The sequence below is a fragment of the Chaetura pelagica genome, unplaced genomic scaffold (genome assembly GCF_000747805.2).
Source record: "Chaetura pelagica isolate M959 unplaced genomic scaffold, ChaPel_1.0 scaffold1, whole genome shotgun sequence".
NCBI lineage: Eukaryota > Metazoa > Chordata > Aves > Apodiformes > Apodidae > Chaetura > Chaetura pelagica.
Window position 1 is genome coordinate 590,130 of NW_009951948.1, and position 23,115 is coordinate 613,244.

At 38.4% G+C, this 23,115-nt stretch overlaps 1 protein-coding gene across 1 annotated transcript; it reads left to right on the top strand.

The window, feature by feature from the left end:
• The first annotated feature begins 172 nt into the window (after positions 1-172).
• TBC1D31 (TBC1 domain family, member 31) lies at positions 173-22,826 on the top strand. Its single transcript, XM_009997640.1, has 23 exons — positions 173-283; positions 572-591; positions 1,582-1,728; positions 2,296-2,411; positions 4,224-4,402; positions 7,237-7,388; positions 7,838-7,997; positions 8,235-8,435; positions 9,605-9,781; positions 10,639-10,718; positions 10,821-10,967; positions 11,240-11,373; positions 12,281-12,414; positions 12,987-13,166; positions 14,125-14,357; positions 14,948-15,100; positions 16,282-16,417; positions 17,347-17,439; positions 19,042-19,182; positions 20,199-20,393; positions 20,807-20,957; positions 21,865-21,981; positions 22,687-22,826. The coding sequence occupies exons 1-23, from the start codon at positions 173-175 to the stop codon at positions 22,824-22,826; spliced, it is 3,297 nt and encodes a 1,098-aa protein (XP_009995942.1).
• Positions 22,827-23,115: the final 289 nt, after the last annotated feature.

Sequence of the window (23,115 nt, forward strand, 5' to 3'; positions counted from 1 at the left end):
AGGGGGCAGGGCCGGCCGGAGCTTCTGCAGGCCCGGTTAGATAACGGGGAACATCCCACTGAAGCTGGTCCTCAGGGAACCTGCGTGCTGAGAGGTGCTCACGGCTTGGCTGGACAAGGCGCTGGGAAACGCTCCCCATTTTTTATTTTTTATTTGAATTGTGTTGAGTGAAATGACTCCAGTAAATTCCCAACGGAGTTTAATGAAGATGTTAAATACTAGGAAAACTATTGTCTGCCCCAAGCTGAAGAGCAGCAGTGTGAATGCTGCTTTGGAGTGTAGGGTTTGTCGTGGGGAATCTGGACACAGCTCCGTGAGCTCCTGACTTTATTCTCGTGTGTTAGTTTAATGGCAGAGGAACTTTGGAAAGGCAGAGAGCAGTATTAAGGAACTCCTGGGAGATGCTTCAATTACACTGACAAGTACTCACATTTCCAAGTGTTTTTAGAATCACAAGTCATACCTTGTGTCTTCTTAGGACCCTAGCATCACTAAATTATGATTATAATTTAAACAAATTAGCTTAACATCTTTCTAATTTCATTTTTATGACCCTGCTCTTTTATTGCAGAAAAGAATAGGCTTAGCAGGGTGAGGTGAAATTAGTTTTGTCTCTAGTCTGCACCAAGGCTGCATGGCCCTTCTGATATTCACGCTTGGTACGTGTGCCAACAGCTGCATGCACATGCTGGGCTGCTATTCTGCTCCCTTGGCAACTGGTGGCTCAGGTAGCTTTCAGCATCTTAGATTGCCACGATCACAGTCTTCTGCAAGTGCCCTACAGGTTTTAATCATCCTACCAGCATCCTGTATGGCTTTAGCCTGAAAGTTTACAGCCAACTGATGATAGAAAGTAATTGGTTGGCCCAGTGTTTTCTGAGAAATCCAGGTGTAGTAGATCTCCCAGATCCTGATGTCCTGCTTCCTGGAAAAGCCTTCCTTTTTATGGACTGGTCTGCACATGGGCTTTGGTTCTGCATCTGTCTCATTTTTATACTAACAGCACTGTACAAGGATAGAATGTGAAAAGCAGCAACTTTTGTCCCATAGTATCTCACCTGAGGATTATACATATGGCTTGCTTCATGCTTTTTGAAGACTGGAAAGAAGTGGTATTAAAACTGGGTGTCCCCCCACCTCAATCTAATCTTACATTAATTCATAGCTTCTCTGTTTTCTTCATGGTGATAATGAGAAGCCAGGTTTCTTGCTGGGTACTGAGTTGTGCATTCAGACACATTGGTAGATGATACAATAGCATATATGTTAGTCTTATTCATTAAAATATAAGTAAAAATCAGGTGATTAGGAGCCACAGAAAAAGCTAATGAATGGTGGGTTTTCCCCGTCTGCTTCAGAAGTCTCTTAACTACCTTCCAATATAGCTAATTACTTCCTTTGTCTGCTGTATTTTTTATGTGAGAAATACATCTTTTTCATGGAAGATGTTTCGTAGAACACTATGAATTACAGGGATTGTAAAACCATAAGCTATGAACATTTTCACCCTCGGTCTTGAGAGAAGTATGTGCTAATACAACAGATCTAAGCATGGTTGTTCTGATTGCTTTTTTTTCACAGAGTTATAGTAAACATAATTCATAGTGTCCAAGGATACCATTCAAAGACAATACATTTTCTGAACGTCGCTTTTGACAGTTCCGGAGATTCTCTACTTGCTGGAGACCACCAAGGGAATATATATGTTTTTGACTTGCATGGAAACAGGTAATAGTCTTTCTATCAAGACATTTTAATTGTCTTGACATCTGTAACATTCAGGGGGAATGGATGGCACGTGCCTGGACAGCAGGTCACTGGTCTGGTTTTAACCTTCAGTTCTGCATGAATGTGGAGATAAATAGTGGTTTTCTCAGAGCTGAAACTGCAAGCCCCTCCTGGCTCCTGAAATAGTATTTCATTAGTTCAGCTGCTCCAGAAGATCAGTAGTTTGTGACTCTAAACTGAACAAACAGCAGTTTCATGGAAGTTAAGTGATGAAATGTTAACACAATAAGTCATTCTTTGAATGATACTGATCTATTAATAACGAGCCATGAATTACAATAAATTAGACCTAGTATTGTCATCTGCAGAAATATAATAATTAATCTCTTAATTTTACACCACTCAGTTTTGATATTTTTATATTTACCTTAACTAGATACTGTTTCTTTGCCCTCTTGAGTTATTTTTTCACTCAGTGAAATACATTGAAAGTGATGAAGTTATTACTTCACTTGCCATCACGAACCAAAGTTTCTTAGGATGATAAGATCATCTATTTTTAAATAGGTTCAACCTTGTTCAGCGAACAATGCAACCTAGCACTGCTTTGGCATTTAATCTTCGCAGAAAGACAGAATTCCTAGTGGCTTTGGCAGATTATTCCATTAAGTGCTTTGATACAGGTAAGGAGAAATTTAAAGGCTTACTATATAATCTTATTATTTTATTACAATAGTGTTATATACTATTACTTAGTAATTGTATTGCTACATAGCCTATAAAATTTTAGTTTCTATCTCACATACTATTTTAAAGGGTTTTTTTGATGGAAATCTTACTATGTATTTCATGTTACTTTGGGCCCATGTGGACTACAGTCCTATGGGTAAATTAATCCTTTGCTTTGTCAAAGTTTCTTCTCACTGAGTCGTGTAGATATCTGCTTAACTGAAATCTAGCACAGGATTGTAATTATGGATGTCACTTTTAAAAGCAATTCTTTATATATTTGCTTAGAATGAGGTCCTATATATAAACTCAAAAAAAATTAATAAATTGACAGTATGTTAGTAACTGAACCAGTTATGAACTGTATTTACAGTAAAATACTTTGACAAAGTGGCAATATGTACTAAAAGAACTGACAGTACTTTTGAGTGTACAAGGAGATCTGTGTCCTTGTTCAAGTGGTATCTAAAATTAACTTCACAGACCAGCTGTGTGCCTCTGTCTTGATGAGAAGTTAAAATAATGAAGGCATTGACAATTCTTAATACATTTTTCTTAATGTATAAAATTTGTTATAGTGTTTCTATCATCTGGATTTAAACCTTTAAAAATCAGTAGGCATCACTTACCTACAATTTCATAATGTAACAACACACTGTGTCCCAAAATAGAGGAAGAATCAGCATTAAGGTCTGAAATCCTCTCTGCTTCTTTTCCTCCTTTCGACCAAGCTTAAATCTTGGATGCATTTAGAGAAATCTTCGTAGTTGTTTCAGACTGCTGTGTGTTTATATGGTGCTTTTTCCAGTTACCAAGTAATACTGAAGAGTGTTTTAAAATATAAATGTTTCTTCTCAGAAGTCAGTATTGGGTGGACTATCCTTAGGGTGCATTCGATGCTACACAGTTGGTGGGCTCCATCGCCTGCTTTAGAAGCTGTGCTCCACAGTCCCATGTCATCCTCCCAGGTGACAATGGCTTTAAGCACTCAAGTGTCTGTTAGCCCTGCAGAAAGTTTCACTGTTAGGCCTTATGAGCTGTTTTATAGGCATTTATAGCCATTTCCCATCTTTAATGCCACTGCAGTACTGTCAGCTGGAACCACCCCATGGGCTGTCAGGCAAACCACCTGAAGTAAATAGTGTAATTGCCATAAATACAGTTTGGTTGCTGAGGGGAAATTAGTGGTCATGCAGTCACAAGTGGGAGGCAACAAAGTCAGAGTAACCATTTCCTTAGTATGCAGTACACAGCATGAAAATGTTCTGGACTCTAAAAGAATTAATGAGGTGTTGCTTTCTGACTGTGCCTTTCTATAGTCATTAAACCTTTCTTCTTTGCACCTGTAAATAGCTGAATAATCATTCATACATACTGTCCACAAGTTAAAACAAGTGGAGAGTTCTAAGTAGAACATTCAGTCTCAACTTCTAGAGATTCCTGTGGATGTTCACATCAGATAATCTGCCAATGAGGCATGCTGAGCTCACCTGATCACAGTATTCATGGCTTTTTAAGACTGATTCTTAGCCTAAATTAAACAAGCCTGTGCAAGTTGGCTTTCTGTATAGAACTGAGAATTATGAAATCTGTTATTTGGAGATGAGGAGATGGTTTTGTTTCTTGTTTCCTGTTTGTTGGGCTGTGATGGTAAATGGTTGTATACTAGGTGTGTTTACAAGTCTCTTTCACAGCATAGGGTTGGCAACAAAGGGTAAAGTAGCATGGCTTTAATATCCTTTCCATATTTTTATCAACTCCTGCAGAAACCAAGGAGCTAGTTAGTTGGATGAGGGGACATGATTCTTCGGTGTCTTCCATCTCTGTCCATGGCTCAGGCAGGTATGCCATCACTACATCCACTGACACAGCACAGCTGTGGGACTTGGACACCTTTCAAAGACAAAGAAAGCTGAATGTTCGTCAGTCTGTGGGGATACAGAAGGTGAGTAAAGAGCACTTGCTAAAGGGTAAACAAGCACACCTCAGCAGGAGTAACACCACATGTTAAAATAACAGTGCTTGAAAATAGTTTTTAAAATACAGCTGAATATTTTCTATGTTCTTTGGGCATATCTGCTTAAGTGTCATCCTATCACATTATCCAGACCACTGGAATAATGACTCAGTAGTTGCTGAGGTCTGCTGGGAACTTTTAAGGAACTTCCATCTTTAGACATGCTCACAACTTGGTTGCATAAGACCTTGACTAACCCAATTTAACATGGAAGTTGGAGCCCTCTTCTAGATTGTCTCTGCTTTGACCTGGGGTTGGGATGAAGGGATCTCCGGAGGTTGATTCCAACCTGAACGATGCTTGGATTTAAGGGTGTTGTTAAAAGAACAGTTTTGGTGTCATAATGGTAACTTCAGACATTCACCACCATCTGCCCCGTTCAGCTGCTTATGCCAGAGCTGCTGCTCTTCCTATTCATGCTGGGCACTGAATGTGGCAACAAAGAAAGCTGGAAAGTAACTCGGCAAAAATAAATGGCTGTCTTTCAGCCTAGTGGTTTCTTTTCTTCGGTTCGCTGCACAGGCACTTCTACTGTAACAACACAGGGAACGATGTCATGTTTGTGTCAGGGAGTGGGTTAAATAGGTCCTCCTTAGCGTTACACTGTGCTGAAGAGGTCTGCCTGCGCCACCAAACGTCAAACTTTGGCATAAGCACCACAGATAGTGCTGACGCAACACCTGAGCATGGTTTACACACGTGCTGCCCTGCAGTGAGAACACTGCTTACAAACACCACTTCAAACCGGAGTTCTCGTCAGGTTGGTCACTAAAAAGCCAAGCTGATTTTGCAGAGAACCAGGCTATTCATTTGAGTGTTTTAACTGTGTTCTGGGTCAGGCAGAAATTTTGTCTGCATGAAATACCTACCTAACAATTACTGTGGAAGATCATGCATCAGTTTTTGTTTGCTTGTTTTATTGAAACTATTGTGTATTGCATGTTGCTGAAGTAATTGAGGACTGCATTTCATTAGTGGACAAGATTTTTCTGCTGCTCAATATCTTTCTTTTTGTAGGCTATGTGTAGGGGTTTGATATTGATAAATGACTCTTGGAATTAGGTAGGATTAGGGTGTTACATTATGGAAACAACCTTAAAAAATAATTACTGTGGTTGAATGAATAAATCACTGTTTGAGAATCAAGAGTCTGCAGTTTTGGTTTGGCTCTGCCATTTATGGTAGGTCATTATCTGGATTTCTTTTCCTACTCCCATGGCACACTTTAAGACATCCAGATAAGTGTTTTATTAAAGATTAGATTTGTTATTAGGCTGCAGCCCTGACATTCATTGTCCAAAGTTGGATTAATACTTGTTGGCTGAGCCAACATTGGTAGCAGTGTCACACCAATCTCTGCAGTGCATTTTTTGGTGGTTCCTTACTTAAATCCGGTTTGCCCTCCAACATAGACCTTCTGTTATGTTAGTATGGGGCAAAGCTAGTTTAAAAAGATAGTCTGAGCTGCACACTGTAAGACCAGAGGGTGGAAAAAAATGAGAAGAGCTAAGGAAAGACATCTATAATTACTAGTTTCAAAGGTCGCTGCTTATTCAACAGCTGCTTGTGACCAGCTTGTGGTATTTTTCTAGGAGAAATCAGGAACTGTTCAGTACTCCAGTTTACCAACATTTAAACTTCATCCATCTGCATGATAGGCATCTGCTCTTAACTCATTGTCTGCACTTATCAGGGTCCCTGAAGGAGGGCAGGCAGCTCAGTCTGTCTGAAGAGAAATAGGTGAGGTGACTCTTTCTCCACAGGTAACTTTTGCTCACTTTGAAGTGATTAATTTGGCTTCAACATCCAACTTTCAGTCACTCACATTCAGCAAGATGGCTCCCATCCCACATATCCAGATTTACAGATTTTCAAGGCCCCAAGAAACCATTTAGACCAAAAATCTGAATCTTGGCACTTATTAAACCTCAGCCAGCCAGTCATTCAGGTAGTTCCTCCACGTTCAGATACCAGAAGAGCTTTTCAGTTTAACCTTCAAAATTATAGGTACAGGGAATTTGCTGAAGCTGCACGTGCTGCTGCCAAAATAGAACCTCTGATCTAAACCAGTAATTTGTCAAAAGAATGTATATGATGACACCCAAAAATGTAAATAATCCAGGGGTTTTTTTTCTTAGTGAAAAAGATACATGTAAACAAACAATAAACACCTTCAGAACAATTAAAAAATGTATTCACAAGCTGGCTGGTATTCTGCATTTCATAGTTGGAGAATACACTGCAAAACTTTCTACAGTATTTTTTACTTTTAATAGTAGTATGTAAAACTAAAGAGTTTGTCTGTGCTTCATAGAGTATATTTGCGGGCTCTTAGTTGTGTTTGAATGCTGAGGAGAGTTTGTAGAAGATGCAACAAGCAGTTGCTGAGTGAGCAGTTCTGGCTCACATCTCCCATCCCCTCCTGCTCCTGGGTTCATGTTCTCACCGTTTATATTACATACTCTCTGGCACTCCTCAAAAACCTCCAAAAGGTGGTTTAACAGTCATAGCAATAACACAGATAAAGACGCGTCATTTTGGTGAGTTAGGCTGGCTTAGCAAAGGATGATACAGTTTCTGAACCAGACTGTAACAGGGGAATGGGATCCAAGTCTTGCGTTGCAGCTGCATCATGCAGTTACAGTAATAGCCACACTGTCATGGTTTCGTGCTGTATTTTATTCTGCCATGAACTTTGGTCCAATTTAAAGGGTACTTTTTTGACAACATACTCAAATTATTTTCTTTTTCTGTTCTTCCAGGTTTTTTTTCTTCCTCTGAGTAACACCATCCTCAGCTGTTTCAAGGATAATTCTGTTTTTGCATGGGAATTTGATACTCTTCACTGTAAATACCGGTTGCCAACTCCTGTAGAAGGTTCTGTTTTAGTTTATAAGGTCTTTGCAGTTACCAGGTAAATTGCTACTTTACACATCTTAAGCAAACTACAAACATTGCAGTTTTAAAACACATTTTCATTCCTTTTTTGTAATGTTATATGGAAGTATTGAGCTAAATACTATTATAAGCTTTTGAACTCTACTGTGACTGATACTTTCAGTGAGGATTAAGAGCAGGTTTTATTACAGTCCCGTAGTAGCTGAAATAAAATAAACTGATTTTTAAAGACCACTGAAGTAAAGCAAGTTGATTTTTAATGAGCACTAAAATAAGGTTTAAACTGTCCTTTACAAAAGCAAATGTTATTATTTAGGAGTTATTTTGTTCAGGAGAATAAGGCAGGAATAATGATAGATTGAAAATTGATTTGGGGGCATAGAAAGAAATGTACCATCACTCTCTTTTTAGCTAGTACTGAAATGATAATATTCTAATGGAAACTTTGCCTCATCTGTGGTCCAGAGATGGACGGATTTTTGTAGCTGGTGGAAAATCAAACAGTCTTCACTTATGGTGTTTAGAATCGAAGCAGTTGATACGAATAATCCAGATGCCTGCAAAAGTTCGAGCTGTCCATCACCTGGAATTCCTCCCAGACAGTTTTGATGGAGGCTCCAATCAGGTCAGGTTTTTTTACAAAGCTTAAGACTGGAGTACTTAGGGATTGAATTCAACACACACATTTTGGGGGCTTTTGGAAGGTGCTGGGGTATGGGCCCATTACCATAGAAAAGGAAAGTTAATGTGCTAAATGTTTGCTCAGTTGCTCATTTAGCCAAATGGAATATCATTGCTAAATTGGGTATTGCTGTTTGTTTTACATGGAAAATATTAATTGACTCATCCTTTTGACTTCTAGATTCTTGGAGTGTTAAGTCAAGATAATATTATGAGATTTATCAATATAGAAACATGCAAACTTCTTTTTGAGATTGGGAGTCATGAAGAGGGAATTAGTACAGCAACACTTAGCCCCAATGGACGGTATATTGCAGCAGTGATGAAAAATGGTAGCCTCAATTTATACAGTGTCCAAGCTTTGACTCGAGAAGGAAATAAGGTACAGTGTTTTTAATATCTTAAAAAAAAGCAGTAAATCCCATGAAAGTTGATACTTTTCTACATAATTTTTGTATGGGGAGTAGTTTGCAGACATGTTGAAGTGCCGTATAATAAATAAAGTTGCCTTCATAGCTACTCCAGTCTATCAGGCAAAATGATGTTTTCAGAGTGTATGTGTTACCATGTTTCTGGTGGTGGGAGTAGGGGGAGGTGCTATTTCTTTCTACAGCAATTTGTAAGGACCATTTTACCTTTGTAATGACGTTTTGGGAGAGATGGAAACAGCATTATTGTGGTGCTTCTGTTCCGTTTCCTAAAGGAAATGTTTTGCATCTGATGCTGTCTTAACTGCAGGTATGAATGATGTTTTTGTTACTGTCATTTTGTTCTTCTTACTATGCTATTGGATACCAGCATCCATCATTATGGCACAATCATACTCCTAATCCTTCCTAAATAACAAACATGCTAAATACCAGTTCTTATTTTATTAAAGCAATTTATTAATGAGAGTCAGGTTTCAAAATCCAGAATTCCATATATATGTAATCACCACGTCTTTGAAGTAAACAGTAACCAGCGTTGGATAATGATGGAGTTGGAGCTGAGGAAGGATGTGTAAAGATGTCACACATGCATTCCATTTGCACTTTTGCTGCAGGCTTGACAAGAACTGGGATATCCACTTTATTACTTGCTTTCCCAATCTCCAGCATTGAATTAATACTTCCCTGATGCTGAAGACTAATGAAAGTTTCTAAAGATCTTTTGTATTCTTTTCACTGGTGCTATAGAAATGCAAAATATTTTAGTGGCATGAAGAAATACACTTTAGTAAATGACCCAAACAGTACATGATACACATTTATACTACCCAGTTATATTCTGATGTTTGCTAAACAAGGGAATAACATTCTTTTTTATTTGGTTTTGAGCTACATAAACAGTCTCACCATCTTTCTAGTTTATTGCAGCAGTTTTATTCACTGGCACAGTTAATCAGGAGCCTTCAGTCCATTTATATTTATTTATAGTATGAACATTTCTCTGTTCTTTTTGCTATGGCCCTCAAGCTCAAAAGTATGGCATATAAAATAAACATCAAATTATAGTCTTATGTAATTTGTCTTACAAGATGTTAACCAAGGTGTTTTCACTTAATATTAGCCTCCACCACCCATGTTCAGAGTAGTAGAAGATAAGTCTAAGGGCACATCAGAGGCAAATAAACTGAGAATGAGGGTGACTTCGGGAATGTCAGAGCGGCCTTGGAAACCTAAAGAAAGCAAAATTCAAACCAGATTGCTGAAACTGCAAGGGAACACATCACTTGAAAACAAAGAGGTAGGGAAAAGTTGCACATATTTTGTTCTCCAGTCGGCAGCATTTAAATTTCATTGCAAAAAATGCTTAGCCTCTTACTTTAGAGAATAAGTTCTGGCACAGATTCATTGGATATTTGAGCAGCGAGGGGATTGAAGGAATTTTAGTACCATTTCCTCTTTCTTTTTAGCCCCTACTCCAGTATTAGTGACACAGCCAAAGCTGCCTCCCCTCAGCTTGATGTACCTCTGAAGTCATTCAAGCAACTTGTGACACATTTGGGTATTTGGTAGATCTAATCTGCTTCCCTGCTAAGCAAATTGGCACCTCTAAGTTGTCTGCCTAGGAGACATTTCATTGTTTATTAATAATTTATAAGATGTATCACTGTTGTATTTATTTCCCTTCTGTCATCACTATGCTGTCTTCTCTCTCTGTCTTTGTCTTGCATCTTCTATGTTGATATATTCTCATATATATACACACACACACACATATATATACCCACATTTCTGTATCTCTCTAGATATACTCCTGTAACATTCATCACAGTATAGCCCACTCCTTATGTCAGTGTACTCTATGGTTTGGCCACGGACATCATTTAATTCTATATGGTCAATCCAATTAGGGTCTGATTTGTTTCTGGCTGAAATCAATAGCAGCTGTTCTATAAGCTGAGTAGATTAATGATCTTTTGAATTATCTTTTTGTTCTTGAAATACCTCGGATTATGTAACAAATTATTTTTAATGTACACATTAGGTATTTAATATTATGTTGAGAACTTGAGTGTCTAGCTACTCTCATCAATTAGAGGTGAGGAGAGAGATTATGAAAGAGAAATGCTCACCTTTATTGTTGATCCCGTTTCATAGAATGAATTGCCAGGTGGATTAAACAAGAAACGTCTGCAGGCCTTACTGAAAGGATTTGGAGAATATCCAGCAAAGTACAGGTATGTTTGTGTGTATATTCATGCTTGCACAAAATAACATTACTTCTGTTTACTAGCCCATGAAAGAGAAGTTGCTTGACTAAGTCTGCATTTTAATTGCAGGATGTTTGTTTGGCGTTCCTTACTGCAACTGCCTGAAAACCACTTGGCATTCAGTAGGCTGATGGATAAGGGTACCCACAGTGCATTTGTGAATATTCAAAATGAGTATCCCATCAAAAGCAGGAAACTGCTGAGAGTCTTACGAAGGTAAAATACATACTTGTAGTTATTTAAATACTATAGGCTGTTATTTTCATGTAGTGATCTGTAATGTATCCAGTAGCTGAAATCAGCTGTAAAGAAAATTCTAAGATTAAATAGTAGTGCCCTCCCTCATGCAATTTTGTTTTTCTAACTCATATAATCCTGCATCTATTTTTAAGTTTACAATCTTCCTGTGTTGTGGTTCTAAAGTGGATATTTTTGTTTGTTTGTTTTTTATCAATGTTTTCTAAACCTTTGGTTTGCCTTTACCTTAGGACCTTATCAGCTCTAGCTCACTGGTCTGATATCTTTGCTGAGACACCTTATATTCCTTTGCTAGCATTCCCATTTGTAAAATTATTCCAGAACAACCAACTGATCTGCTTTGAAGTTGTTGCTACAGTGGTAGGTAAGCAATTATTTTAAAAATTCAAACATCCTGCAGCATGTTTAAGCTTTCCCATGTGAAGTAGCTTCTCCTGATTAAATGAATGAGCGGCTTCCTCAGAGGTCACCACGTTCTCTTCTGAAGGTGTTTTGAGGAATTAATATTAACAACTGTATGCTTAAAACAAAAACCTGCTGGTAAATAAAACAATATTTTAGACATCCTTTTCCAGTGTTTCTGGTAAAACCCAAATGTATCTATAATAACTAAAATCTCAGAGACACCTACTCCCACCCTCACCCACTCCAAGTCGAAAGGAAATGATCTCTTATAAGGTTTTACTGTGTTTAGTTAATCTAAGCATGTGGTAACTCAAAATGAGGCATTTGGCTGAAAGCTGGCTATTGCTGTCTTCTGAAGAAAAACTCTAATTTAAAGTGCTCTACACTTACATTAGTTATTGCAGCTGCTGCTAAGTCTACAGAAGGTATGTGCTGCCAAGCATACGTACCTACGTTGCAAACACATGCTATTAGTGAATAAGTATCCAAGTTTACAGAAATTAATCTTAGTATATTAAATATTACTTGATACAGGCTGTAGTTTCATGAAGAGAAATACTAGTTTAAATATTCCCATCTGCCTCCCACCATTTAGTCCCACAGCACACAGACCTTTTTTCATTTTGTTTTTGAGCCAGATTAGTTCCTCAGTCTGGTTCACAGTGCACTGACACAAACACTCATACCCGTGCAGGGAATGGTTCAGGAATAAATGCTGGGAAAGAGGAGAGATGGGCATAGATTAAATAGGTTTTGCTGACTAAAACTGACTCTTAAATTCATAGCTTTTGTAACCAAACCTTTAGGTTGTCAAGAGTCCATCACTCTGGATTATAGTGAATTATGACTTTTTTTTTTTCTTTCAGTTAATTTTTGTCAGCACTGGTTTGAGTATTTTCCCAATCCTCCAGTTAATGTCCTTAGTATGATGGAAAACATTTTGGCACATCATGACAAAGAACTACTTCAGCATTTAATGAAATACAATGTGACTTCACAGGTAATACTCTAGCCAGCTTTTGTCTATAACATGTCACTGCAGTAAATGATAGTGCACTGGTCTTTTATTTTGAAATAATTTTTTTTTTGAGGAAGTTTTCATTAAATAAAAGTGAATTATATGGGTGTGTAAAGAGCATATAATTTCTTTCCTGCAGCTTTTCTTTTTCCATGATCATAAATCCCACATACATGCAACTGTAGTTCTTAGAAGTCCACATTGATTGAAAATACAGTAATCAAATTGTTAATGTACTTTTCTTTTTTTGAGTGGACACAAGTGTGATGAATTAATTTTGTAATCTCTAGTTATTGTTAGGGGTTATTTTAGCTTCACAAATCTAAACAGAAGGTTCAAACATCCAGCATAATAAGTTTATTTATAATCACCCCATATATATTTTGAATCTTTATAGTGGTAATAAAACTTCTATTTAAATATTCTGGTTTAGTTCCTGTGTCATAAATCAATAAATTCTTGTTATAAGACAAGAAAATGTCATATTATTTCTTCAAAAGGATTGGTAAAATTGTATTAATGGATTATTTTGCCGATTTTCCCAAATAATATAGGTTTATGCATGGCCTCTTCTAGAAACACTGTTCTCTGAGGTTCTGACAAGAGAAGAATGGCTGAAAGTCTTTGACAATATCTTCTCCAACCATCCTTCGTACTTCCTAATGATTGTTGTTGCCTATGTCATATGTTCCAGAGCTCCCTTGCTTCACTGTAATCAAACAGCAGATTTTGAGGTAAATATCTTCGTATTTAGGTCAGTCATAGGAGTGTTCCTACAGAGATGTGTAAAACACTGTATCTGTTGTTAGGGAGCTTAGAAGATGTTTAATTTTCACATTAATATATTACTACATGTTTCTGAGTGTCAAATACACAATCAATGAGTAAAATATTGAGCAGTTCCCTGCAGTTCCATGCAATAAGATGTCTAAAAGCTTTCATAAGCTTTCTTTCTAATGTCACCAAAAACCATGTAAATGGCAATAGTTCATCAACCACAAAATAATTCTGCCTCTTTTTTGGGGGTATGATGTGGACTTCTCCCTCCTTCTGTCATGTTTCATTATTTTGTGTTCAGACTTGTAAAACTGGGCAATATTATTTGACATTCTCTGAAGCTAAATGAAAATGTTTCCTTCTGTTTAGACTTCCATGGAAGAAAGTTTTCTTATATGAGAACATCTCTGTACACAAACAAAAGGGTTCCACCTTGAAAATGTACTTGTGAGCAGTCAGTGTGACAGACATCACACAGACAACATCATTGCTACATTTAATAATAACCAATTTAAATATTTTCTTGGTGAGTAAGATCTCTGGCAGGAAAGAATAGTCCTTCAAGAAGAGAAACCTCCAAGCTTCATGTTGTAACAGCAGTAGTCAGGGGAGTTTTATCCAGTCGTAGGAGTGTATGTGTGGGCAGTTGGACGTGCTATTCACACCTAGTTTCACACAACTGCCTTTAAAGAGAAGGAAAAGAACCAGAGCATACTTTTACAGCTGGAAGAGGTTTGGGTCATGTTCATTAGAGCCAGTGATATTTTACTAATTAGTAGAGCTAACATCATAATCCCTTTTTAAATCAATTTCTGTAATACAGATCTTGCTCATTTACGTAATTATTCCCAAGTAGGTACATTAAAAACTTGCTTAATTTTTTGTAGAATGTAAATGGAAGCATGTCTCTTACAGTATTTCTTTCATCATCGTAACAACCTGGACATCAACGCCGTGATTAAGGAAGCTTACCATCTCATGGAGGCTACACCACTGGATATCCATCCACAGCGTGTGCTTGATGACTTCATACCACTTACAAAAGGGCAGTACCCTGTATTTAATAAATACCCCAAGGTCATCGCAGATTATCAAACTCAGGAATGGGAAAGGATCAGACAGGATGAAATTGAGTACTTACGGGAGAGGTATGAATGGGAAAGTTGAAGACAGTATCGTACTGGGAGGGACAGGTGGACACAGTTGCCTTTTACTGTATTGTATATGTTTGAGAAGAGAGATAATGAAGAAAATTCAGGAAGATGTCTTTAAATAGCTGCTAAAGGGTAAGAGTTATTTGGCTTGACACCTTTTTAAATTAAATTGGTAGTCTGATCTTAAAAAATGTTCGTTAATTTGGAGAAAATGGTTGGCTGAAAGTCTTCAAACTTATCAGAGCCTAGGCCTCTGTTGACCTTGTAGTGTCCAGTTTTATGAAGGACCAGGAGTTTCTAGCTTGCTATTGAAAATAATGGCTAGCATGATGCCACAGCACCTTTAGAAACTATTTGGTAAGAGTGTGAGGAAGAAAATACCTACGCTCATCTGAACCGTCCCATTGTCCGTAACAGTCGGTGTTGTAACTTCTCTTCATGTACTTCATCAGCACGTAAAGGGGATGCCATACTCTTTCCTGACATCTCATTGCAGCAGTTCCTTGCTAGTACAGTCATTGACTTCTAAGTAATCACGTAATTTCTTGGCTTGAATTATTAACATGTGATCTCCTTCTATTTAGACAATTAGCTCATGAATTAGAAGCTAAAGCACAGGAACAGAAAGCAGAAGATGAAGCCTGGTATAGAAAGCAGGAATTACTGCGAGAAGCTGAGGAGCAGAGGCGAAAAGTACTACTGGAGGAAGAGGAGAAGCTGGTGGAACAAAGGCAGAGGTGTTACAATATAAAAAGCATTAGGGGCCTGGCTAGTGTATCCTATTATTACATTTTTAACCATGAGTAAAGGAGAAATAACCACTAATTTGTATCAATTGTGAACTGGGAAAACAGTGTGGTCTGGTGGATCAGATTTTGATGTGGGCATGAAGTGATCTGGGTTGTATTAGTGCCTTCCCTGAGGGAATACAGCAGATTAGAGGCCAAGTCACTTCATTTTTTTGTCTCAGCTCCCAGCCTCTTGTCTTGTTTCTTTGGACTGTGAATGCTCTTAAGCTTTCACACACAGTTGCTGTGTGTTTGTACATTGGGACTGCAGACTTGCACTGTGGGCAGACTCACTCTGCAAATGTAAGAGACACTTATAATATCAGTGACTGTACATTTTCTTATATTTCTAGTGGATTTGGAAAAAAAGACTGCTTTCTATATCAGTTGCTGGGCAAAGAGTTGTGATAGTACTGAAGCTGAACTGTTAGTTTGTACATTTTGCAGTTGTGAAGGTTTAAGAGAATTTCAGCATCTCCATAGTTTTTGAGATAGACTATGAGTAATTATAGAATCATTTAGATTGAAAAATACCCTTAATCAAGTCCGACTGTTGACATAACCTAACGCTACCAAGTGCACCATGGAACTGTGTCCCTAAGCACCATGTCTACAGGCACTTCTCCTAAACCTCTGCAACCTGCAGAGGAAGTTTATGGGTTTTTTAAAAGAGGACAGCATGCCCTTCTTTGCAAACTAATTCCTGCATTTGTGGTTCTTTCAGAGAGTTTAATATTTTCCAAATTAACTTAGGACTGATTTTGTGCAGAAAGAGATACCAGGACACCGGCAATTATTCTAAGGAATAGTTTCCCGTTCTGGGTCATTGCAATAGTAAACTAGTGCTTATTAAGGTAGAGCAGAAACAGGTCACAGGACTTCAAAGCATAAGTGGGGACATTGCCATCAGAGGCTGTTTATGTGTCCTGGACTGTGTGTCCATGAATTTAATTTTGTCTTTTAAGTGAAAACTGGACAATTTAAAAGAATGAAAGCTACTGTCATAAGCTTTGTAAGTTAGAAGTTAGCTCATGGTAACTAGTGGACAAATGTAGTGCAAGTTTGTGCTCTTTGGTACTGACCTTTCATATATACAAGTTCCTCTATTTCTGTTTGGTTTGGCTTTGAAGACTAGCTGCTATGAAAAGAGAGATGAAAATAAAGGAGCTGCAATTCCTAGATGCTTCGAGAAGGCGCCTTCTGAAATACCAGCAAGATCAGCGTCAGATGGAGCTGAGACGCCTGGATGATGACATTGCAAGAAAGGCTGAGTATTGCTCAGGCACTTCTTTTCTTGAAGGTTTATTAGTAAAATTAAACAAGGAAAAGAGTGCTTATCTAAAATTTCAGTTTAGGTACTGTAATTTGTGAGCCTAGAGGTGTGTTTAGCATGAGAAGGACTGTTTTAAGTGGTAAATGCATAGTTTAACAGCTGTATTTGGCTTTTACTACGTTCCACTGGCTTGCTTTAACTGGCAAAATTCCTGAGAAAAGCCAGATTCATCTGTATATTGGCAGTGTTGAAAAATGTAATGAGCTCCTTAAAGAACTAGTGAATTCTCAGCTGTCTGTGGGCTGTGTGTCCAGATTGCAAATTAACTCTGCCATCAACTGAGAGGCTCTGCAGCAGCCTCTGGCCAGGCCTGGCTCTGCTCCCATGTTACTAGCCTGAGCACCATGGCATGCAGATGCTAAGAATGAAAACTTTTGAACCTTGGGGGCACAAACTGAGTGTGCATGGCCATTCCCCATGTCTCAGAACCACCCTCTGCTGAGTGCAGCACAGCTGTGTGTTGGTTTCCAGGGGCAGGGCACTGTGAGATTCTTTAGCTCCAGCTCAGCACAGGTTCTGCCACGTGCAAAGTGGTCACTTCCCTACCTGTGTGCTGTGTTCTACAGCATTCTGGGTTCAGAGACTCCTTACTTGATTCTGAGCTGCATCTGGCAGCTTACTAACACTAGATCAAGCTTGACATTCCCCTAATATGCATGGCTGGATACAGAAGTATTCTTGTGCTTCTTGTCCACCTGACCCACTACTTCTGATATGCAGTGCTTTCTGTTATTCATGGCATGACAGAAAGTTAACTAGAATTTAGAAGCAGGGTGTGGCTTGGGGTTTTGGATATTCTTTTTGATACTGTTGTTTGTTGGGTTTTTTTACTGTAAGTTCATGTGTTTCTCTTCTCCTGAAGGCATCCATGAGAGAACAGGAAACAGCTGCTACTGTTGAAGATGTAGAAGTACAGCGGATGGAACTTGAATCACAAAGACAGCTTTTTGAGCAGGTAATTATTAGGGAACTATACAGATCGTTGATAATTAATGATCCTTCCTTTGCAGTTCTCAGATTCGGTTGTGTTCACTCAACCTGACTTTATGAGGTAAAAGGCATCCTGGTTTGTTTTTTTTTAATAACTCTCTGATTCCTTTTTTAGAATAAACCCTTTATTGATAAAAGTATTAGTAAATGCACTGTTGCCTTTTTTTTGGGGGTGGGGCGGAAAGATATTCACGTGCTCCCTATTTTATTCTTCTCCTGTGCAAATATATTTGGTTGCTGCAGGGTTTAGCTGTGTGCTCAGCTGTTTGAGAAGCAAGAAGTGTGTAAATAAGGAATGAGTCTATAACAAAATGTTCCTCATCCCAGAAACTTGCACCTTTTCATCTCTGGTATCCAGATATATCTAAATTTTCTGGAGAGAATAGTATAATAGATTGTTGGGGTTGATGAAAAAATGTCTTAATTGCTAACAACATAATTAAGCAAAAAGGAGTGGATGATTTATGGGGAATGTTCAGTTCCTTTCTCAAAAGACTGACTTATAATCCATCAAGATCACTATTCAGTAATAAAGGGTTTTAATCAATAATACTGCTAATTATTATAAAAAAATAATTACTGAAAAGCAAGGATGCCAATGGAAGGCTTTAGTAATGTCCATTTTGGTTAGAAATAGGAAGTTAAGGAATCACAGCTACATGTGCCCATCCTGCAACCTGCGGATTCAATGGAATGTAAGCATAAGTGGACATCCAGATAGCTAACCTGTATTTTGAAGCATGTGTTTGCTTATATTTGGCTTTTTAAAGCTTTTGGCTACAGGTTTTTTATAACCCATGCTGAGCATAACTGGGCTAAATTTCTCGTAGCGTTTATTTATTAAATACGCAACCACTGCATTGTGGCTACATAACACAAACCAGGCTAAGCTCATTTGTGTTCCTGTACATGTAAAGTCAGCTGTTTAAGGGAAATAATTCTACAGTGATCATCCTCTTTAGGTTAGAAAGGTAGTAATTATTTAACTAACTAAGTGTATATGGCTGCCCACAGAGTCCGTGTAGACTTTCTTTGCTTGTGCTCTGAACTGTTTTCCTGCTGTCAGTGAGGGGCTATAGGAGGCTGTTATGTTAACCTTGCTTTACACAGCCCTTGCCTTCTCTAGAAAGCTGTGTAGATGTGCCCTGGTGAATGTGAAGAAAAGGTGGTGAAAGTTCAAATTCTGTCTGTATTTTTGTGGTGAATCTAATTAATTAAAGTTGGAATTCTGCTTTTATGCTCTACTGTAATCCAGGGAATGGATACATCAGTTTCAACCTGCAAGGCAACTGCAATGACTCAGACTAAGTGTAATTCCAAGTGGATAAAACAGCAGGGACTATAACTTGGACAGGTGTAGAATCATAGAATGATTAAGGTTGGAAGGGACCTTAATGATCATCAGGTTCCAACCTCCCTGCTATGAGCAGTTATGATGTGTAGTGGGATGAGATGTGTGGATGTATTCAAATACTAGTTTAATGAAATTTTAATAGATGTTAAAGAGACAATTACAAATGTGGGCTAGTAGCTTAGCAACAGTAATTTATGTTTGTGTGTTTGGCAGCATCTAATCAAAGATCAAGAGGCAGTTACAAAGGAGATGAAAGAAGAGGTGGATACTCACCAAAGAAAGGTGGATCTGGAAGATCATCTTGTTCAGAGATTGATGGAAATACACAGAGAAGAAAGACAGAAAGCTCAGACAGTAAGATGATTGTTTTTTAACACATTTTGGGGAGTTTATGTACTAACTAGTACAAGTAGTACTAGTATTTTAATTGCATTTCATTATTTCAAATTAATATTAAAATATATTCTAAAGAAATAGAATTTCTAGCTACCTATATTAATAGATTATGATAGCATGTTTAAAGCTTTGAGGTTTTCCAAAATCTGTCTAAAGTGTCCAAACAGCTGTATAATACTGCAGTTCTCTAGGCCTGCCATGAATGTTACATTTTCTTTACTTCTCAGGGGACATGTAAGATTCAGAAGTGCTTTTCAGAATAAGCCATTCTCCTGTTAAGGAATATATTTTATTTGTAACCATAATAAAACAGAAGTAAGCCTCAAAGGAGCTTCCAATTGGTAGTACTTGGCAGGAAATTCAGCTGTAGAAGCTGCCTTCTAGAGCACAGTAATGAATGTGTGTATCTTGACATTAGGAATTGTTCAGATTTTCAAGCTCAGAACTTGTAACTGCACAGTTGGAAAAATAGTTGCAGCTAACCCACTGCCCATATGCTTGGCATCTGCATTTATATTTTGTCTAGAAATAAACATATGGGTCTGAATTTTTGTAAACAGCCTTTGATTTTTAGAAGCAGATGGATGTGGGTGGAGGTATTGGCATCCAGGTATCAATCTTATGTTAATGGCACCTGTAAATCTTCTGAAATCCATGCTAGGAAAACAAAATCCCCAAAATTACTGTGAGGGTTGTGTCTTCTTTCCAAAAGATTTTAAAAATACAACCAAACAAAAAAAAAAGTTTTAAAAAGATTAAATATAATCCTCAGTAAGGGAAAGAATAAGAAGCATGAAGAAGCAGCAGAAGAAAGCCCTGGTAGGTCAGACATCCTGCCATAATGCATGTGGGAAAGGCACTGCAGGTGCAGCGATACTGCAGAAGACTTGAGTTCCTCTGACCTCATCTGTATTTAGGGCTGTGTATTTGAAATAGAGTTAACTGGACTCCTGGTAAGAAAGGTGTTTAACTAGGTGGCTGAAGAGAGTTTGGCCCAGGTAGAGCAGAAACGTGTTGACACCCACTGGAGGTTGAAAGCGCTGCAGAAACTCAGGCGTGATGATCAGGACCGTGAGAAGCATTACGAGGAGATAGCCAAGCTCCTGCATGACAACAGGGTGAAGGAAGCTGAGCTGCTGAAGGCCATGAAGGAAGCAGCAGAAAAAAAGGTATTTGCAGTATTTCTTTTGCTAAGGACTGCCTTTTGGCCGTCGCATGGTAGAGCATAAAACTGAAAGATATTGAAGAAATACTGACTTATTTTAATGTCATTTCCTGTTTTGACTGGAAATTTCTGGAAGCACTAGAGCAAATTGGTGAGGATATTTTGGGCTTAAGAAAGCATATTCCTAATTCTATATTCCTCTCATTTAATTATTTTTTTCTCTGACCCAAGACTTTTACCTTTCTCCTGGTGTTGAAATGAGAATTTTTTTCAGAAAGAAATATTCCCTCAGCTTAATAACATATAAAAATGATTTAAAGGTGAAGTTTAGTCTGTAATAATCCAGATGGTTTTCCTTGTTGCTTTTTCCTTTGTAACACACCTGTTGAGGATACATTTAATACCTCTGTTGCACAGTGGGAAGAAGTTATGCAGACAAAAGGTCAACTGGAAGAAGAGCAGAAGGCTGCTGCTGCTGCAGATGAGCACAGGAAGCAGTTTCTAGAAGACAAAATGAATGATGCATTACAACTGGCTGAAAAGTTGCAAAAAGAAGATGACTATTTTGGTGAGCAAATAGATAATGCAGTTCTCCTTTGTGGATGGTGGCATGAAGCGTTCAACAAGTGAATGCAAACTAAGTGTCCAGTATGAGGGATAAACTTAAGCTTAAATGAGGGATTGCATAAATACTTTTTGGCATAATTCTTTCATGAAACCAAATATCAGGCCACACCTGGAAAGGAGTATCAGTTTTATATCTATCAGATACAGCAATGTCAGTGGCAGTTTTGGTAGGAGCACAGGTTTAGATCAGCTTAAGCCAATCATAAAATTGCATCCCTTAGATGTTCTCTGTCAATGTAAATTACAGCAAACTAGCTGCCAACAAATTACTCTGCCAAATGTTTGTTCACAGGAAAAAACATGTATGCACTTTCAGATTTAGCCCCTACATCCTTCTCAAATGCTGCATTTGGGCAGATATTTCTCCTATTCCCCCATCTCTGCAAGGCTCACACAAGGTGAATGATTTGTATTAAGATTAGGTGATTAATATTGCTTTGGGCAAACTTCTTCAGACTTCACCCTTATTTGCCTAATGTTTTTAAAATGGAGTAATTTGCAACGGCAGATTATTAAAATGGGTGTCTCCTCATGAAATTGCAAGGACAAGCAGCCCTACTCCACATGATCTTAGTGGTCCATTTGTCAGAAGATTAATTATGTAGGAATGAATTGCACATGTGGAGAAGTAATTTCTTAAAATGAAGTGCAGTGATGCATAGCTTTGACCCATAGACTAGAAACATTGACTTCTAAATCTGAGCAAATTGTACTTGCCATTAGTTGGAGTGAGTGATTGTTCCAGTTCTGCTTCCTGGAGAAAAAGTGTTTCACCTCAAGCTAGAAAAATTCACTGGAAAATTAAACACTTTTAATTGACAAAGAATCTTTCTCTCCATTCCTCACAGAGAGACTGCGTGCTTTGAAGGCCAGGTGTACAGAGAGAAGAGCAGATCTCCATCAGGTGCCAAGGACTGCAAACATCTGTCTGAATGAACTGTCTGCATCAGCATCGTCATCACACTGTAAGTTCCCAAGTTGGGACCCTCCTTTCTCTTATGTTTAATTTCAGAAGCATTACTGTAACACCTCCTTGTTCCACGGAGTCACTATTGGTTGTGTAGGTGTTAAGTGGATAGTAAACCAGTTTATTGTTGTATTCTGTTTCACACCTGTGAACAATGTCTTCACTACCAGCACAGGTATGAAGTGCTGCAGTGTGTCACGTTATGAGAACAGACACATTAATCTCAGTCTAGTTTAATCTCATTCTTGCCCCATCATTTTACCTCTGCTTTTTCTTTCCTCCTTGGTGTGTGTAATCTGGGGATGTTGAGAAGACATAGAACTGTCTTTCATCCAAATCTTACTGGGAGTTATAGTCAGGAATAAGCCTGGAATCATTTCCTCTGGGCTGTCCTAGCCATTATGGCCAGTGAAAGCACATTTTAAAATCAGATGCATCTTATGTACAAAACTATGCACTGGGAAGTGTGTCTCTGTGGCCCTGCTGCAGGGACCCATCAGCATCTGACCTTTCAGTAACAAAACACAGGTACCACTTGCAGGGAACTCAGGAGTTGCTCCCTGCCTTTAGGGGTCCCGGGGCTGCCTCACCTGCAGGGCTGCTGGTGAAACACTGTTTCTGTGCAGGAGGTTCCAGTAAGCATTTATGGGATGTGTGGAAAACTGTTGGCTGCAATATTAAGTCCGAGTTTCTTGCACTGAAGTGTCTCTGGACGGCAGAGGGGACGCGCTGGCGTGGCAGGAGCTGCTGGCAGGAGTCAGGCAGCTCAGGCAGGAGCTCATCTCACGGGCTGCAACCCGACGGCCTCCCCCTCGGTTCCAGGACACCACGTGGGCACCTTGAGGGGCTTTGCTGTGCTCCTCACCTGTGCTTTCAGATCATTATCCAGTTCAATTCTGAATGTGTATAGTGTGATTAAGGACTGATTGTCATAGAAGCTTTTGGAAATATTTTTATATAAAAATCAAATGCTGGCTAGAGAAACCTGTGTTGTTTGTAACCTCATTATTTTATTGGTAACTATAATGTTTTTATTTCTGAAATAAACTCCTTTCTTACCATGAAGTTATCACACTTGCAGTGTTTGTGTAATTATTTTTTCTGGTGACTGCCATGGCTTGGAACAACCCCC

Excerpts from the sequence above, each read along its gene's own strand:
- TBC1D31 (XM_009997640.1), top strand. The coding sequence starts at position 173 with ATGACTCCAGTAAATTCCCAACGGAGTTTAATGAAGATGTTAAATACT. Across the intron at positions 10,719-10,820 it reads GAATATCCAGCAAAGTACAG|GATGTTTGTTTGGCGTTCCT; the intron begins GTATGTTTGTGT and ends TTTTAATTGCAG. Across the intron at positions 21,982-22,686 it reads ATCAGCATCGTCATCACACT|TGTCTCTGGACGGCAGAGGG; the intron begins GTAAGTTCCCAA and ends CTTGCACTGAAG.